The sequence below is a fragment of the Pistacia vera genome, unplaced genomic scaffold (genome assembly GCF_008641045.1).
Source record: "Pistacia vera cultivar Batoury unplaced genomic scaffold, PisVer_v2 Contig332, whole genome shotgun sequence".
Lineage (NCBI taxonomy): Eukaryota > Viridiplantae > Streptophyta > Magnoliopsida > Sapindales > Anacardiaceae > Pistacia > Pistacia vera.
The window spans coordinates 368,445-388,346 of record NW_022196149.1 but is presented as its reverse complement, the minus strand read 5'-3'; the positions used below and the strand labels follow the sequence as shown (position 1 = coordinate 388,346).

The 19,902-nt window shown below is 36.6% G+C and overlaps 1 protein-coding gene and 1 long non-coding RNA gene across 6 annotated transcripts in view; one reads left to right on the top strand and one right to left on the bottom strand.

Annotated features, from left to right (window-relative positions):
- LOC116137676 (MADS-box transcription factor 23-like) overlaps positions 1-8,681 on the top strand; it is a 20,414-nt gene extending 11,733 nt beyond the window's left edge. For 2 of the 4 annotated variants that reach the window (XM_031423352.1, XM_031423353.1), the window contains exons 3-9: positions 5,957-6,035; positions 6,867-6,928; positions 7,621-7,720; positions 7,828-7,869; positions 7,951-8,034; positions 8,146-8,318; positions 8,413-8,681. In XM_031423352.1, the coding sequence (XP_031279212.1) occupies positions 5,957-6,035; positions 6,867-6,928; positions 7,621-7,720; positions 7,828-7,869; positions 7,951-8,034; positions 8,146-8,318; positions 8,413-8,431 (559 nt within the window). In that variant the 3' untranslated portion in view covers positions 8,432-8,681. The remainder of the gene's footprint in view (positions 1-5,956; positions 6,036-6,866; positions 6,929-7,620; positions 7,721-7,827; positions 7,870-7,950; positions 8,035-8,145; positions 8,319-8,412) is intronic. The other 2 variants (XM_031423355.1, XM_031423354.1) reach the window with 2 other exon arrangements.
- On the bottom strand, positions 4,461-19,902 carry LOC116137677. Of its 2 annotated transcripts, none has more exons than XR_004129218.1 (5): positions 19,844-19,902; positions 5,954-6,145; positions 5,690-5,788; positions 5,037-5,142; positions 4,461-4,927 (listed from the first exon to the last, which is right to left on the bottom strand). It is a non-coding gene; the product is annotated as an uncharacterized LOC116137677 (long non-coding RNA). The 2 variants fall into 2 exon arrangements; XR_004129217.1 differs by having other exon boundaries at positions 4,461-4,815.

Sequence of the window (19,902 nt, the reverse complement as noted above, 5' to 3'; positions counted from 1 at the left end):
TGGTGCTGGTATTTTAAGATAGTGACTTAAATAGTTTTTATGAAATGAAATAGGAATAGTGACTGAGATGAGGAGGAATAGTGGCTTAGATAAAATTTGGATGAAATAAAGGAGGAAACATATGACAGAAACTACTCTTACAATAGGAGATTCTTTAAAGATATTTTCTATTAAGGTAAAACTAAAAAGATTCCACCCTTTTCATTCAGACATAAAATATCTTAGAATAAATGTCAAGTAAACAAACAACCTAAAATGTTTAATTACTGACATTAAGTTAAATTCATACTTCAAAAATATTACCAAAAAGAAAAACCTATGGGTGCTCAATAAATGAAAAATATCTAATGATATCCCTTTAGGGGCATTATTATTTGTATATTAGGGTACATTAGTATGATATGATGGGGAACACACTACAACATGCAACATTCCAGTGCAACAAACATGTAATATTCTTTTGAACATGAAAAACAATGTAGTGACCTGACTCAAGAAACCTTTGACAGAATTATCACATATGGAATTCCATCATCTTTCACTAATAAAACCAGGAAGTATTTGCTAATAATCATGTTACGGATAAAGGCCAAAACAATTTTTGAGATAATTAAGGTAGCAGCAGTTTGGAACCTGATGAACAAACTTTACTGATATGGTATATAGATTTGTTGTTTGCTAGCAAACTAGAAACTGATAAGATAACAGAAGTGTTCTCCTATATTCTAACAATGCAAAATATAGGTTGAATTGACTCCTTGTAAGCTTGCGAGCCTGTCAAGTGTCACATATCCCACATCAAAAGGGAAATGGGGAGAAGGGAAATGGGGAGAAGGGAGGTCTTGGTTTTATAAGAGAGGGACTCCCTTCACCTAATAGGTTAGTCTTTTGGGTTTGAAACTCCTAACCCGTTACATAAGGCTCACATAAATTAAAAAAACCCCAAATACCCAAGGACTCCCAAATTGCAAAACACAATCTAGAGCTCATTTTTGTTTTTGCTCTCCATCACCCAGCCTCCCAAATTGCAACGCAAAGCTTCTCCTCAATTTCTGCAAAAGCATTATCATTAGTATTCATCACCGATTCGCCATTTCTTTGTTTCTCCTCTCTCTCTCTCTCTGAATTCCTCTTGGTCAGGTCAGTGTTTGTCAGCAAAACTCGAGTAAGCTTTAGTTACTGTTGGTCAGGTCAATGTTTGTCAACAAAACTCGAGTAAGCTTTAGTTACCGTTGGTCAGGTCAGGATGTGAACTGGTTGATGTTGATCTAGGTTGTTATGTTGATGTTGATGTTGATGTTGATGTTGATGTTGAGCTCGGTTGCTTTAGTTACATGTATGTTTGCTTCTTATTTGGTTTGTTCATTTGATGATGCATTCTAGAAATTTATATGAATGTGTATTGCTACTATTGCAACTCGAATTTGAGCTCCATCTCGAGCTCAAATAGGGCTCGACTCATAAACGAGCTTGAATCGAGCACCAACTCAGCATCCTCGCCCAAGCTCGAGCCTAGGTTTCCAAAGCTCGGTGAGCTCGAACTCGAGCTCAAAATATTTTGACAAATCAAGCCTCAAGTCCGGTAGTGTTTGGCTCGACTCAATTCGTATACACCCCTAGGTACCATCAAAAGATATAGATTTCAGCTTTAGGTAAATGTCATTTACCTAATATGTGTCTACATATTTGCTTAGCTAAGGAATTTAATGTTTGCTTAGCTAAGGAATTTAATGTTTATAAACTAACTCAAACTCTCACTTGATAACACATGAGATGTGATGTAATAAACCATATCAAAATGGCCTTTACATTCAAAATTTTCTTTGAGAAACTAGGACTTTATCCTTGTTTTGATTTTTAAATACTTAAAATATTAAATAAGACATAGAATTGATAGATAACAATTCAAATAACAATGTAAAGAAATAATATTATACATACAAAGTTGCGTACACAAACAAACATGAAACAAAAAGTGAAAGATTCAAAGTAGTTGTTAAAGTTGAATTTGCCCACATCTCCAATAATGGGCTGTTATGGTGTACATAAGTATGGACTCCTTCCTCCCTTAGCTAGCTTTGGGAGAGAGGTTACCCAAGCCCTCACTTTATCATGTATCAAGCCACGTTTGTTTCTCTCCCCTCTTTGGTTGAGGCGATATGGGTTTAACCCCAACCTTGCACGCCGCAGCGTAGAGAGTGTTAGAAGTGATTTGTCCACATGCCTAATAGTGGGTTGTTATGGTGTACTAAGTTATTAGCCCTCCTCTCTTGAAAGATTGGAGAGGAGTTCTCACCAACCCCTCCACTTTATCAATAGTTAAGTAAATATGCAGAATGAATGGGGTAATTGTAATTATCTTGTGCTAGGCCTATTCTAGTCTTCACAAGCAGTTCAAACAACTTGCGCTTCTAAGGTCTACGAAATTAAGTAAGATCAAAGGAGAGTGAAATCCAATACTCTCTATTTTCTTGAAGTCTAAGAGGCCTAAATGGTCAAATCTAAATTAAATATCTAGTTTTTTTTTTTTGTGTGTGTGTGGTGTGTGTGTGTGTGTGTGGGTTGTTTTTGTTTTGTCATGTCTAATTTAGTGTAAAGTTTGTTATTACATTAAAATATGTGAAAACTAACATTTTGTATGTTTACATACTATGATAATTATGACAATAATAACAAAGTAAAAACTATAAATGTGGTGTGGTGATAATAAAGATCCTGGTGTTATCCAGATGGTGAAATAATGGTGCTGGTATTTTAGATAGTGACTTAAATAGTTTTTATGAAATGAAATAGGAATAGTGACTGAGAGAGGAGGATAGTGGCTTAGATAAAATTTGGATGAAATAAAGGAGGAAACTATGACAGAAACTACTCTTCAATAGGAGATTCTTTAAAGATATTTTTATTAAGGTAAAACTAAAAGATTCCACCTTTTCATTCAGACATAAAATATCTTAGAATAAATGTCAAGTAAACAAACAACTAAAAGTTTAATACTGACATTAAGTTAAATTCATACTTCAAAAATATTACCAAAAAGTAAAAACACATTCAAAGAAAAAATCTAATGATATCCTTTAGGGGCATTATATTGTAATTAGGTACATTAGTATGATATGATGGGGAACACACTACAAACATGCAACATTCCAGTGCAACAAACATGTAATTCTTTTGAACATGAAAACAATGTAGTGACCTGACTCAAGAAACCTTTGACAGAATATCACATATGAATCATCATCTTTCACTAATAAAACCAGGAAGCATTTGCTAATAATCATGTTACGGATAAAGGCCAAAACAATTTTTGAGATAATTAAGGTAGCAGCAGTTTGGAACCTGATGAACAAACTTTACTGATATGGTATATAGAATTTGTTGTTTGCTAGCAAACTAGAAAACTGATAAGATAAGAAGTGTTCTCCTATATTCTACAATGCAAAATTAGGTTGAATTGACCGTATGACAAGAGATTCTTTCTCTGCTTTCAATCAAGACAACTACTATCATAGCACACTATGAACTTAGGATTGACAAGGTAACAGTATCTTTTTCTCATATTCAAAATTACAAAATAGGTGAAGCAGATGACAGTAGAATGGCCATTTCTAACAGAATGTTCTCTATATTTAACAATGCAAAATATAGGTTGAATTGACTGTATGACAAGAGATTCTCTCTCTGCTTTCAATCAAGACAACTACTATGCAACTTAGGATTGACAAGGTATCAAGTATTCTTTTTCTCATATTCTAAAATTACAAAATAGGTGAAGCAGATGACAGTAGAATGGCCATTTCTAACAGAACTGTTCTCCTATATTCTAACAATGCAAAATATAGGTTGAATTGACTGTATGACAAGAGATTCTCTCTCTGCTTTCAATCAAGACAACTACTATGCAACTTAGGATTGACAAGGTATCAGTATCTTTTTCTCATATTCTAAAATTACAAAATAGGTGAAGCAGATGACGGTAGAATGGCCATTTTTAGGAGTGATAAGCAGTTGGAATTTTCATTCAATTCCCATATTCTGAACCAAGGATGCTATGACTAAACCCAGAAGAAGCCTCAAGATAGCAGCTCCTATGATAAAACCTATATATTTGCACTATTTAGTTTTATAGAAGTACCAATGGCTAGTTGGCCTATTTGCAGTGTCCCCTTGTAGATCAAGAGCAAGTTTTGGTTCCTGGTGTTAGGTGGGGAGACATGCCAAAATGACGCAAGCAGAGGGTGAAGATACCCAAACAAACAAACATTGATCAAACTAAGAACTTGTGAATTGGATAAAAAATTGAAAGCTATCTAATTGTTTCGGTGAGGACCAAGAACATGAATTAAGAAAGCTGATCCTACTGGTATTTGATTGACTTCCCTGATTTGGGTTCAGTAAAGAGAGGGAATGTGGTGCTGGCACCAAAAAATTGAAGTGCCAGCGCAACATAGTAACCCTTGAAAAGATCTACAGAATCTCACTTTAGGCAAAAGTTTCACCATTATCCATGGGTTGAATCATTATGTAACCCAATTTAACTAAAAATATAAGCTATAGAAAATCCAATAAAGATAACACTGAATGGTTCTACATCTAGACATGCAAGGCCCAGAGAAGAAAAGCATGATCAATGAGAGGATGTATACATGGCAGTAAAGATAAACATACTCCTGTCTGCATTTCATCCATCTAAAAACCAAATTTGCACCTTAATGATGTTCCTTCTCAGTTGTTAACTCAGCTGCATGAAACTTGTCCTATTTATCATCCCACATAGTTTATAAGAGAACCTAGCTTTAAGCCAAATTGTTCCTGGTCAGTCACAGAAACAAAAAAGACAAAAACAGAAATGATGAGATAGTTAGAAGTCATTTTCACAGCATGAATCACCTATAAGAGAACCTAGATTTAAGCCAAATTGTTCCTGCTCGACCACAGGAAAAAGACAAAAACAGAAATGATGAGATGGTTAGAAGTCATTGGTGCAGCCTGAATCACCTAGTATAGAATAATAGATACACTGACATGCATACCTTTTCTACCATTTTTTCGTCCATCTCCTCTTCTGTCTCTGAACAAGATTGTCTATTTTTGGTTGCTCTTCTTCTCATCATTAACACCACAAGATCATTTTAAATACTACAGCCCATAGAAAGTGAACCACTTTTGATATACACCCAAAAGCTATAATAAAAGAACTTATGTAGTACTTTAATGGAAATTCATTAGAACGACAGGCAATAATTCTGTTAACCTATCACGTATGACAGACAATAATTCTTTAACCTATCATGTATGCATGGACGGTAAGATTTATTGTATGATTCCTCAAAATACTACTATATACACCTCATGTAGAGTCATACAAATTATAATAATGATGACTGCCTCCAAAAATAGTATAAAATTTCAGGTACTTAGATTAGTTTTCTTCAGTACTGATGGTTAGAGAGGCATCTAACAAGGTAAAGGTGTACAAAAGGAAAATTGCAAAAAACAACAGCATGGCAATCAGTGTAGTTCCCATGTATTTGTCAGCTTCAAAAGAGTGAACTGCTTTCTAATTTTTCAGCCACTAGAAATAAGATAAAAGAAAAAGAAACCAACTCCAAAACTTATTGAAACAAACTGGGCGCTATATAAAATAATGAAAAATAAGCCTTCAGATTGTACTCTTAACTGTTACCTGCGCTTGCAAATTTAAGTTTCTAGGAAATTGTCCCCAAGCTGTTTCTAGAAGTAACATGATTTCAACTTCATGAGCTTTGAACAACATAAATTATATCTGCAGGAAGGAAATATAAGAGAAGACATACATAATACCGTTAACAGAGCATATTAATTTGCTTTCTATAAATTCTTTTTATGGTGATTCTTAATGCTGTCTTTAATATTTCTCTACTCAATTAAACAGCAGCATTTAACTGAAACATTTCAAATCTTCTTATACCAGCATGAAATCAGTAATTGAACGATACAACAAATCAAAAGAAGAGCATCATCAACTAGGGAACCCAGCCTCTGAAGTCAAGGTAATCTTCAACTCTAAGCCCAAACTGTCATTTGTAACTTCGTCAGTTCATCTTCAATGCATACTTGATATGATTTCTGTGGCAGTACAGACACATCTATTTAGCTTGCACTGACAAAAAACTAGAATTAGTAATAAAATTAAATATTTGAGTTTTTAGTCTATGAAGCATGGCTTTGTGTAAAAGCAGAGCAGCATATATGACATGCAAAGATCAACATGATCTACCCTGATTTTGTTGCACCCCATAAAGTAGGTTGCCAGCAGAAGAGCAACTGACTACTTTTTGAATTGACCAATGGCTACAAGATATGCCATCAAACAGTATTTTGAAAATGGGTTAACACCACGTAAGGCATCTGAGTCTCTGACAAGCTGGAAGAAAATGGAGCTGAAAAAGTTGTTATACAAAATCCAAAAATTTACTGTTGTGATCGTTGTATCATAGATATTAACTAATTAACCTGGGCTAGCCTGAAATTAAATATCTTAGTTTACAAATTGTTCATATAAATTTTGATCAGAATGGAAGAAAATAAAGATGTGGGAACAAAAACTAAAATCTAAGCTCGACCCTGCATTATGCCTATAAACACAAAATACATGCATATAAGTGTTTGATATTTTACATAGAATTGTTTAGTTTGGTAAGCTTTTAATTCAAAAAAACAAGCATGCTACTCAACAATTACCAGAAACAGTGTCTTTTCATATGTGCTAAATAATGTTCCTTGAGATAAGATTTATTTTAGTCATCATCTGTTATTCATAATGTAATTATGCTCACCAGAACAATCCTAGAATATCAAACCATTTTGTATCTTACTTCTAGTTCTGGCAACGGGAAGCAGCAATATTAAAGCAACAGTTGCAGAATTTGCAAGAAAATCATCGGTATGATCTTCTTTCTTATTATAGCTATTCTTCTGCTAATGTTTACATGTGGGTGATTTCTTTTTAGCATGTTAAGTTTCAATCCTCAACAGTCTTCTCTGCACATGTGGGTGTTCAAGGTTTGCATGCATAAACCTTGAACACACCTCTAGTAACAGTCATAATAGCCAGGACTAAAGTAAGGACTTAAGGATCTAGAATCAACATAGAAAGTCAATCTTCAGAAAAAAATATGCAGGTAACATGAATTCGGCTACAACCAGGATAGATATCTCATCATTTAACAGGTTGAGCTAGAATACTTTACAACATATAAAATGATAGTTGTATATTAACAGTCAAAGGGTATCAATTTCCCATGACATGATAGAAAAGAAACAAGGAATGTATTAACAGCAATTTTTCACAAGCCCTAGCCACAAAATCGGCAAAGCAGAAATGAAACTGATCAGGAATATTCCAGTGAAAGATGAACCTAAATTGATCAACAAAAGCTATGACTAAAAGTAAAAAAAGCTTAAATGGGACAAAAATCAGCCTTTATAAACATCAATAGTACTCCAAGAATAAAAGATGTATTTATGGGCGAAGCATTTATTTGCATCTTATTCTTGACCTCACAAACAAAAATTTGAATACTGAACATACATGTATTTAAAGGCCTAAGCTATACGTCCATATGACAATAACAGACAAATGATGGGCGAAGAGCTCTCTGGTTTGAGTGTAAAGGATCTGCAGAATTTGGAGAACCAATTGGAAATGAGTCTTCGGGGTGTTCGTATGAAAAAGGTTTAAAATTCTTATCTCCCATACAGTGAGTAAAATTCCAATAACTTGGCATATAAAGCACATGACTCTTACTAGCATATTCCTTTTTCTTTTTTCCTTTTTTGCAGGACCAGATTCTAATGGATGAAATACAGGAACTAAACCGAAAGGTCAATCCTAGAAAATGGCTAATGATTTCTACAATCTTATCATTTAAATTCAAGTAGTTAAATCCATCTTCTCTGTTGTAGGGGAGTCTCATTCACCAAGAAAACGTGGAACTCTATAAGAAGGTAAACCTTATTCATCAAGAAAACATCGAATTGAATAAGAAGGTATAGACTTAAATAACTAACACAAAGTTCAATCATCCTTGAAAGACTAGTATGATTCAATCATTAAACCTTTGTTGAATTCTAAGATGTTATAAAACCACCCTCAAACAGAGAAATTACACATCCCAGGCTTATGTTACAAGGGATGTGAATGGCGCAAACAGAGACTCACTGCTTACCAACAGTCTAGGCATCGGGGAGGACTCGCATGTACCTGTCCATCTCCAGCTTAGCCAGCCTCAGCAACAGAGTTATGAGAAACCAGCAAGAGCAACAAAGTTGGGGTATAGTTTCTCCATACCAACAGATGTTTTAATTATTAATACCAAGTACTTTTCAAAAATTTTGATCACAAATAGTTTCCTTTGGAAAATGCAGCAGACTACAACTGCAATAATGAAGTATATGCAACAACGTGGGAATGCTGTTGCTCATTTTCTATCAACATTGCAAAGTTATGCTTCTATTAGTGAGATGTGGTATGTAAACCACAGACCTTTCAGTTAAAAGACTTTGGTTTGAAAATGATTAAAAAATCTAACTTTAGTATGTGCGTTATGATGAAGGAACCCCGCTACTTGTGTAAAGATTAAGTGTAATAAAGAGAAATGAAATTGCACAGGATGTGCAATGCATCATTTAAGAAATTTTAGTCCTTGAAATGGACTACTCGAGATAAAGGTTATACATAATTTCATTTCAGAAAAATTAGATTAATAGATTAAATACTTAGTTGTCTGCTTCAATAAAAAGATACCAACACCATCATGCAGATATTTCAGAAAAGAAAGTACCTAGAGGGAAAGACAGAACCATAAAGCATCTCAAATTTAGTACTTTGAAAACTAAACTAAATGCAAGTTCATTGGAGGAGAACTGTAAAAGTAAATTTTATCGGAGAGGACATGGCAAACAAGCAATGTCTACCTTCTTGTTCTCCTCCACTTAATTTTATATTAAATTTTAAAAACTTACCTCACAATCTGTGTTGCAAAAGTCAAGGACCATCCCATGATAAATAGTCTTCTGTGTTTAAATTAGACAAGAAAAACAACTAGATACAAGATACAAATAACAAAGCATTACATTTTAAAATAAGGCAATAAGGCACTTATTCTTACCCACTTAAAACTAAATGAGATTGTCAGATTGTAGTAAAAAAGTGTTCAACTGAGTGAGACACAGGAAGAAAGAGAGATTTAGATACTTTACACACTACTTGCAAGTTATGTCACAACTTTTTCATACAATTTGATCAGACAACTAGATTTACAAAAATTTATATTACTTGACAGTAGTAAATCATCTTCCATATACTTGTGCAAATCAATTTCCATTTTAGTTTGTTCAGAAAAGTTCAAATGTATATTTAGTAGTGTAGTAACCGGAGTAGAACAATATATGATATTCGTAAAACATGACTGTAATCCTAGAATGTATAAGCCTGTCACAGATAGAAGATCCACCCAAGTCAAATAAGTATTGACAGTAGCCTAAAAATGCCTAAACTGCAGATGCAGAAAACTCATAGCTGGCACAAACATTAAGACTTTCTTGCTTAAATTAAACATATCTTGCATTATGATAACCCACCATTCATAGTGTATATTATGTTTCAAAAAGCACTTCAACAAATATTACATCGACAACCATTGATAAGAAACAGCACTAGAGCTAGGACAGAAGCATCCACAGTTCAGGGTGAAAAACAGTAGCATGCAATCCACTATTGAAGGTTTCAAGATAAAATAAAAAAATAAAAAAATTGTTTTTTTTTTTTTTACAGATGCAAGGTCACATCAAAAAGTCACACTCTGTAGAAATGAGGACTTCAAGATTATTCTGAACCATTCGATATTACTCAAACACTTGAGAGAATACTTTTTTTCTTTTCAATTTTCCTAATATCAAATATTTCCTTCAGAAGATGTAAAAACAAAAGTCAACTTACCAGATTTATCATCAAAAGCCATTCAAATTACACACTAACGAAGTCAAACTCAAAAGAAAAGACTTGTCTTATGATTAATCTCCAGAATAAATTAGTCTATAAATATACTTAGAAAATTTTAAAAAGTCAGAAACGTCTATTTAACTTTCATGTTTCATTTCTTATCATCACAAGAAAAAAACTAAAACACAAGTTCGGCAAGAATTTGAGAATTAATTTCTAAATGAGGAAATTTAAAGAGGGTAAGAACTAAAAAATTGTCAACAAAATTAAAAAATAAATTGCATGGTTTGGATACTAAAAGTCCCTATAAGAAAAAGTGAATAAATATTTTTTTTTTTTTGCAATAAATCCACCTGTGATGTATTTAATGTCTACTCTTACATGCACAGCTGATCCCAAGCCCGGATAAAGGAGGAGGGTTGCAATTAAAACAGATGTCAAACATTTTGATAGTTCCCAATAGCAAGATCCAAGCACAAGGGATACATGTAACTAATTATCATATTTGAAATAGCACTAAATAAAGTTGAACCCCCCCAAATGTATTTATTGTTACAGAAGATCCTTAGGAGCAATTAAGAAGCATCTCCAAATTTTTCGCTTATAGGATCAGCCCAATAAAGTTGCCTTTAACATTCTTGGAATAATATTTAGAACATCACAATAACACAGTCCAAAGTGGTTCAAAATGGTGAAAGACATAAAACAAGTAAAAAGAAAAAATAAAGGGACACCAACGATCTTAGTTAAGAGGGAGAAAGGATTAATAAATGGAAGTGGCAAACAAGGCCTTTCAAGATATTCAATAAATTGTCATCCCAATACAATCTTTCATATGCATATTTTGAGTATGCTTACTTCTTCACAAGCAAGACTTACAAACTGGTTGGAAAAATATTTTAATTGAAAATGATACCATGTCTACTACAGGAGAAAAAAAAAAAAAAAAAAAACTTTCTTTGAAGCCAAACAAAACACTAAGGCTTAGTTTGACATAGAATTGATATACAATGCTAACTTTTTTTTTAAAACAATGAATTCAAGAAATTTTAAGAAAATGCATTTAGTTGAAATGATCTCAAAAATTGAGGCCTGAAATACAATTCTAAAAAGTAAAGTACAATTAAAAAAAAAAAAAGGATAAAAGTCATTTTTCTTGTTTTTTTTAGCTTTTTAAATTCGAAAACCATTTTTACATATCATATAAACAAGTTTTTTTTTAGATTTTTACATTTTCAGATATGATTCATATTTTTAAATTGTATCAAGTTTTTTAAAATTACTTTTGGATCACAAATCAAAAAGCCCTAAGAGATGTTTAATGTTTATGTTGAATCATTATCATAAGTTTCATTACTTAAATAAATTTTCTTGTTTCCGAGCCAAAAAATAAATAGAAATTACCAAACCACCATGCAATAATTACATAGAAATGAAGTGTTTTCACCTTCATTAAACTCAATCCCCCACTATGATATTGATAAAACCCCAGGATTAACAAGCAACAAGCAACAACAAAATCAGACAAGGAACCAATTCGCGAGACAGATTTTGGATGGATTGAATTGGGATTGATATTAAGAACTGAAATTGGTAAAAACAGAGTAATTTTCCAGGACTGAAATGAAAGAAAAAAAACAGAAGATAAATCCCAGCAGTTCGAGGAGCAGGGGACATCCCTGATTCACACTTTACAATTTTTCTCCTTTTTAACCAAAAGGCTCTCCCTTTTATACATGAATCATCTAACAACTTTTATTCCCTTCTAACTAATTGGTTCATGTGTCACCTGCCTCCAGCTTCTCTCCACTCAAGCATGCTCCTCCAATTCCAACCAAATCTGTTAGTGGCTTTTTACCCTTGTGCCCTCTGTGCTTGTAAACCTTCTTGATAGGTGGTCTATCAATACCCCCTCCTCCCCCTCCCCCTTCCTTGAAGAACCACCTTGTCCTCAAGGTGAAAGTGAGGAAATTGAAGAGTGATGGTGTCGGCCAACTCCCAGGTTGCTTCAAATGGGGCTAAATCCTTCCACTTAATAAGGACTTCCTGAGAGCCATTCACTAGTGTGCGGACTGCCAAGACAGATTCCGGCTGAACCTGCAGCTCCATGTCCTCTGTGAGGCAGGATGGTAGAGGTTGGACAGGGACCGAGCTATGCAGACTGCGCTTGAGCTGAGATATGTGAAAAAGGGGATGAATTTTGGCTGTGGAAGGCAACTCCAGCTTATTTGCAACCTGTCCAATTTTTTCCAAAATGGGGAATGGTCCATAAAAACGTGGACTCAACTTTTCATTGAGTTTAGAAGCCAGGGACCTGAAGCAGTAAGGCTGAAGCTTCAAAAACACTTGGTCTCCAGGCTGAAAGTTAACATCTCGGCGATGGGCATCTGCCTGTGATTTCATATGGTTCTGGGCAGTACTCAGGTTATGTTTCAATATGTCCACGATGGCGTTACGATCGGCCATATGCTGATTGACTTCTTCAACCAGTGAAGGATAGTCGGTGAAGCGGAGAAGAGTGGGTGGGTCACGACCGTAGAGTGCTTTGAAAGGGGTCATCTTGGGTGCACTATGAAAAGTGGAATTATACCAAAATTCGGCCCATGCTACCCACCGTGGCCATTGTTTAGGCTGGTTGCTACAAAACCAATGGAGATAGGCATCTAAACAACGGTTAACGACTTCCATTTGGCCATCGGTTTAGGGATGATACGCGGAACTGAATTTCAGCTTGGTACCTGCAGCTTTAAACAATTCTTGCCAAAATAGACTGACAAACACTCGGTCTCTATCGGATACAATTGAGTTTGGAAACCCATGCAGTCGAACAACCTCCGAAATAAACAGATCAGCCACGTCCTTGGCCATATATGGGTGACATAAGGGAAGAAAGTGACCATACTTAGTTAATCGATCCACCACGACCAAGATCGTGTCGTATCCTTTGGCTTTCGGCAGCCCCCCGATAAAATCCGTACTAATGTCTTCGAATACGTGGGTGGGAATGGGTAAAGGTTGGAGCAGACATGCAGGTTTAAGGGCTGAATGTTTGTTCAATTGACAGGTGGCACACTGTTGAACAAAAGTCTGAACATCTCTTTTAATACCCTCCCAAAAAACCAGATTCGTCACTCGTTTGTAGGTTCTAAAAAATCCAGAATGACCACCAGCAGGACTGTTGTGGAATTCCTCCAACAAACGCGGAATAAATTTAGAAGATTTGGGAATCACCAACCTGTTTTTGTAGAGCAAACAGCCGCGGCGTAGACTATAATTCGGGTGACTCTGGGGATCACAAAGCAAATCTTGGATGATAGTTCGAAGCTTCTCATCTTGTTGTGCTTCAACTGCCAGATCATCAAATTCTGAGAAGGTAGCTACAGATACAGCTGTGAATTCCATGTCTTCTCTGCGGGAGAGGGCATCAGCCACGTGGTTTGAACTACCTGGTTGATATACGATCTCAAAAGAGTAATCAAGAAGCTTAGAAATCCATTTTTGTTGTTCAGGTGTTTTCACCCTCTGATCTGTCAGGAACTACAGACTGCGCTAGTCCGTTTTGATAGTAAATTTTTGCCTACTGAGGTAGTGACTCCATTTTTGAACCGCGAACACTATGGCCATTAACTCTCTTTCATATACTCATTTTTGCTTGGACTAATGGGAAAATGCTTTACTGATGAATGTTATGGGACGCTGGTTCTGAAGTAAGACAGCTCCCAATCCTTGGCCTGATGCGTCCGTGCGGACTTCAAAAGGAAGATTGAAATCAGGAACAGCCAACACAGGCACGGATGACATGGCTTTTTTCAGGTTATCAAAGGCTTGTTGGGCTTGTTCATTCCACCCGAAGGCATCTTTCTGCAGTAGTTTAGTTAGTGGCTGAGCTATTGACCCATAATCTTTCACGAATCTACGGTAATATCCTGTTAATCCCAAGAATCCCCGCAACCCTTTGATAGTCTGTGGAACAGGCCAAGATAGCATGGATTCAACCTTGGTTGGTTCTTCCTCCACCCTTTCTGCCGAAATCAAATGTCCCAAATATTCCAACTTCAACTGACCAAATATACATTTTTTTCGGTTGACAACCAGCTCGTTGTCGATCAAGATTTGGAAGGTGTATCGCAAGTGAGTGAGGTGGGCTTCTAGGTTGGGGCTGTAGACTAGGATGTCGTCAAAAAATACCAGTACAAACTTCCTTAAAACTGGTCTAAAAATGGTGTTCATTAGAGCCTGGAAAGTGGAAGGAGCGTTAGTCAGCCCAAATGGCATGATCAGGAATTCGTAATGCCCCTCGTGAGTCTGAAAAGCTGTTTTCGGCACATCCTCGGGCCTAACTCTAATCTGATGATATCTGGATTTCAAATCCAACTTAGAAAAAACTGTCGCTCCAACCAACTCATCTAACAACTCATCAATTGAAGGTATGGGAAATTTGTCAGGTATGGTTATGTTGTTAAGGGCGCGGTAGTCAACACAAAATCTCCAGCTTCCATCTTTCTTTTTAACCAACAGCACCGGGCTTGCAAAAGGGCTAACACTTGGTTGGATTATTCCGGACAACAGCATTTCACCCACCAAGCTTTCTATCTCATTTTTTTGAGTGTAGGAATATTTGTAGGGGCGTAGGTTAGGGGGTTTAGAGGATTGTTGGAGGGTTATGGCATGGTTAGTTGGTCTCCGTGGTGGTAGGCAAGAGTGTTGGTCAAACAGTTGGTAGAATTCATTAAGTAATGCAGCAACTTCCGGCTCCATGGGTTCACTCTGTTCTTTGACTTTCCCCTCAATAGAACAAAACTCAACTACATACCCTGCACCCTCAATCTGTAGTGTCTTGAGCGTGGCTTTTAGAGATACTATAGTCTTAACTAACGAAGGATCACCTTGCAACACAATTCTCTGCCCGTTACTATCGAACGCCATGGTTAAATTTTTCCAGTTAGAGCACACATCTCCTAACGTGCTCAACCAAGATATCCCTAACACCACATCAGCTCCACCTAAATCAAAAGGAAAAAATCTTGTGTCAACTCCACCTCCTGGATCCTCATACTCACATTTCTGCAGATTTCTTCTCCCCTGACGGTAAAACCATTGCCTACCATTACTTCGAATTGTTTCCCCTTTTCCACATTCAAGCCTAGCTTCCTTACCAACTCCTTTGAGATGAAATTGTGGGACGCCCCACTATCAATCAATACAATGACTATCTCATCTCCAATCATTCCCTGGATCTTCAAAGTCTTATCCATAGTCATACCCACAATCGAGTTCATAGACAAAGCCAAGGGATTACCTGTTGGGTTGGTGTCATCGTCGTTGTCAGAGTTGGGTTCTTCTTTTTCCGGTGAGTCTTCATCGATTACTAAGAGAATCTGCAGTGATCTCGCCTTACAACGGTGTGTGGGACTGTATTTTTCGTCACATTTGAAGCACAGTCCCTTCTCCTTCTTGCTATGAATCTCAGCGTCAGTAAGTCGTCGGAACCCTTTGCCTCGAGTTCCTTGCATGGGTGCGTTGGCTGGCCTCTGTCGTTCATTTCCTCTGCTTGGAACCAGATCTGTTCCTTTGCTTGAAGCCAGATCTGAAGCATGTGAAAAAGTACTTGGGAACCACTCATTTGTGCGCCAATTTTCTAGGTTGGGTGTGACCCGCTGGTATGGCTCCATTTTAGGTAGATGGGTCTTAAATGGCTTGGGCCTTTGTTTTTCCAAAACCCAGTTTTTCTCCACAACTCTGTGGGCCTGCATAATAAGTGCAAAAAGTATATTTGGTTGGGCCAAATGCAGTTCAGCCCGAATTTCTTCTTTGAGTCCATTTAAAAAAATTCCCATTAACAAATCTTCTCCTACCTCACGTAAAGGAGCTGAATGTTCTTCAAAGCTTTTTCTAAATTCTGTTACTGTTCTAGTTTGTTTTAAGGCCACTAGTGACTCATATGTTTATCCTTTGAAAGATGGACGAAATCTCGCAACCACGGCAATTTTAAAAGTTTCCCATGAACTAATTGGTGCCCTTGATTCGACCCACTGATACCAATTTAGTGCCCGTCTCTCCATACAAACCGCAACTGCCTCTACCTTTTATCCCTCTGTATAACGATTGACTGAGAAATAGCGATCCGCTCTGAAAGTCCATCCGGAGGGATCTTCTCCATTAAACATTGGTAATTCTAATTTTTTTTTTTCCTTTCTTTTCCTCCTTAAGGCTCTTAGTTTCCTTACTATGACCCATTTCTCCATTGTCGTTACTGTTGGAGTTTTCCCCCAGATTTGAGTTACCCTGATCTCTACTATTTTGTGCTTCCCTCTCCTCTTTCAGTCTCATCCATTCCCTCATTTCCAGTAGATACCCTTTGATACTGCCTAACTCTTCCTTCATATTACCCATTTCTTTTTCTAATCCCTCCACCTTTTGCTCCATTTTTGATTTAGGCATTACCAAGCTCTAATACTAGTTGATAAAACCCAAGGATTAACAAGCAACAACAAAATCAGACAAGGAACCAATTCGCGAGACAGATTTTGGATGGATTGAATTGGGATTGAAATTAACAACTGAAATTGGTAAAAACAGAGTANGGCTACGAGCAAGAATTAAATTGAATTCCCATTTCCCAAATTACAACTAATATTGTTGACACTTGATTTTGGATGCCAATGACTCGCACGTGAGAAGCGCTAAGCGGACTTAGGAATCACACGTGATAAATCCATGAGATTTGAATATGGAGCTGAGATTATATATTTTGCAGAAAATATAAAAAATAGGCTGACAAGAGAGGTTTTTATAGTGGTTCGAATGCTCAACAAGCGACTCCTACATCCACTGTTATTTTATTAATCTTTGACTATTTCTATGATTTTGCCCGTAAGACATACAAAGATGAAGAAATACAGTGTTTACAGAGAGAGAATGAAATGAAGCTCAAATCTCAGCCTAGCCTCCTTCTTTGGGAAGAGGAGTGCCTATTTATACACCTAAATACTCAATGTAATGATTGTTTTGCAAGTTGACTTGACACATGGAAGGCTTTCGTCCATTCATTTCTTGAAATGAGATAGAGTTGGTGTGGATATCTTTGAGGAGATATGGGTCTGACAGCTAGTACAAAGAGACATTAATTGTGTTGACATAGGCGTGACTTTTGAGGCATAACAGAAGCTCCCCAGTTTTTGAAGTGCGTAGTTGCGCTTCAGAAACTAAAGTCTTTGATCTGAATGGCTACAGTCTCGAACTGAAGAGCTCGAACTAAAATCTGGCGCGATCAAGTGTTGAGAGCTAGGAGCTGATTGGGATCTGTTAGGAGAACGACCTGAAATCTGTTAGGAGAATGACCTACAATTTGTTAGGAGAATGACCTGAGAGGTCAAAATGACCTCGACCTGAGAGGTCAAAACGAGCTCAATGAGCAAAACGGCCTCAATCTTAGAGGTCAAAACGAGCTCGACCTGAGCGATCATAACGAGCTCTACATAAGAGCACAAGAGATCATCGATCTCAGCGTGTGATTAGTGATCTGAACACGCGATTTGAAGCTAAAGATAAGCGATCTGAAGCCGAGGATCAGGATGACATGGGCGTGCTATCTGCGATCTGGCCACGCGATTGGAGAACTCTTATGCATACGATCTACGATCTGGCCACGCGGTTGGAGAATTCTGATGCGTGCGATCTGCAATCTGGCCACGCGGTTGGAGAATTCTGATGCGTGCGATCTGCAATCTGGCCACGCGATTGGAGAAGTCTGACGCAGGTTTGAGATCTGAGCATGCCATCAAGGAACTTGGATGCAGGCTTGAGGAGAATCGGACCTACATGGGCCACCAAACTGTTGATGCTTGATTTTGGACGCCAACGACTTGCACATGAGAAGCGCTAAGCAGACTAAAGAATCACACGTGATGGATCCATGAGATTTGAATATGGAGCCGAGATTATATATTTTGCAGAAAATATAAATTATACGCTGACAAGAGAGGTTTTTATAGTGGTTCGGATGCTCAACAAGCGACTCCTATATCCACTGTTATTTTGTTGATCTCTGACTATTTCTATGATTTTGCCCGTAAGACATACAAAGATGAAGAAATACAGTGTTTATAGAGAGAGAATGAAATGAAGCTCAAATCTCAGCCCAGCCTCCTTATTTGGGAAGAGGAGTGCCCATTTATACACTTAAACACTCAATGTAATGAGTGTTTTATAAGTTACCTTGACACATGGAAGGTTTTTGTCCATTCATTTCTTGAAATGAGATAGAGTAATGAGTGTTTTGCAAGTTGCTTTGATACATGGAAGGTTTTTGTCCATTTATTTCTTGAAATGAGATCGAGTTAGTGTAAATATCTTTGAGAAGATATAGATTTGACAGCTAGTATAAAGAGGTTTTAATTGTGTTGACATAGACGTGATTTTTTTAGGTATAATAAATATGGACCATAATTGATGTACAGCTGGCTGGGCCTCATTAACACTGTTGCATATGTCAATCAGTAAAAATAAAAAAAATTCAGAAGATTGGTTTTGACTGATGTTGTCAACGGTCGTTATACCAAGTACCTAAGGTAGCTAGTAGGATCAATCTACTTAGATTCTAAAATATGACATTGAGATAGTGAACAACTAAAATTGCAAGCGTCTTTCTATAGTTCTCCCATAAGTTATAAATACATTATATAAGGGGAAAAGCATATGACAAATAACTACAAACATTATATAAATATAAACCAGAATGAGTTATTTATTACAAAAATTTCCATTCAAACAACAATATGAGGGAGGAAATAAGAGCTTAAATATTGTTGCTCAACTCTTACCTTAATTTAGCTTTTGAGTAAAATAGTTACCTAACACATACAGTAAGGACAAGTCTCAATGCCTCCACCATAAAGACTTACACATATTGGTTTTAGATTCTTTTATTCTCAAGGTTTGGGTTGAGCAACAACACCTAGTCATAATCAAACCGTAGGTGTGCATAATCACAGGCAAGTAGTATGCTTTCCTTAATAATTGAAAGCATAATCAGAGGTTCAATTATTAAGGAAAATATATTGATATTGAGCTCGCGCATGGACAGACTTGTGGTGTTTCCCCACAAGGTCTGGGGTTCGAGCCCTCATGGGCACTAGCATGGCCAAAGGCCATCGTTTCCTGATTCCCAGATTGCAGGTCGGCGAGAGGCTCCAATTCTCGAACTCGGCTTGTCAAGCAAGTGCAGAGATTTCTGGATTATCAAAAAAAAAAAAAATATCGTCCCAAAAAGTTTTTGTAGTGCCATTATTTGGTCATAAGTTAAGTTCCCTAGGAAAGCATAATATTTTTGGCACGTACTAGGGATGAGTTCAAATCCCTAAAGACACTTACTATTTCCAGGCAAATTAGGGGGATTGTTAGCCAGATTAGCCAAGATCCTACAAACAGGGAAGGCCGTGGCAATCTCTACTAACGTCTAGTTTTTGGTCAAATGATAACTCCATTTGATTCTAACAAAATTAAAAGAAAACTGATGGTATCAATATTTTATGTGACTTTATAGTACAAGCTTATTGAAAAGACCTGGATACTGCATAGGAAAATCATTATTCATGGCTTACGATTTTAGCAAAGAACATAAAAATGTGGAAGTGGTACAAATCTAATGAAATGTCAGCCTATAAAAGAAATAACTGCTGCCCAAACATGTATAATCTGACATACACATTAACATCTCGGTAGAAAAACAATGAGTGCATTCAATTAAAGTTCTAAAAAGTCCCAACAACTCAAACGTAAGCTGTACTAAACACTATAACCTAACCATCAAAAGAAATAAAAGATACTTAAAGAAAAGGAAAAATTATCACTCACCTGAAAGACAAACGCAAACATTCCTTTAATCAAAGTCCACCCTTCGACACAACTAGTAT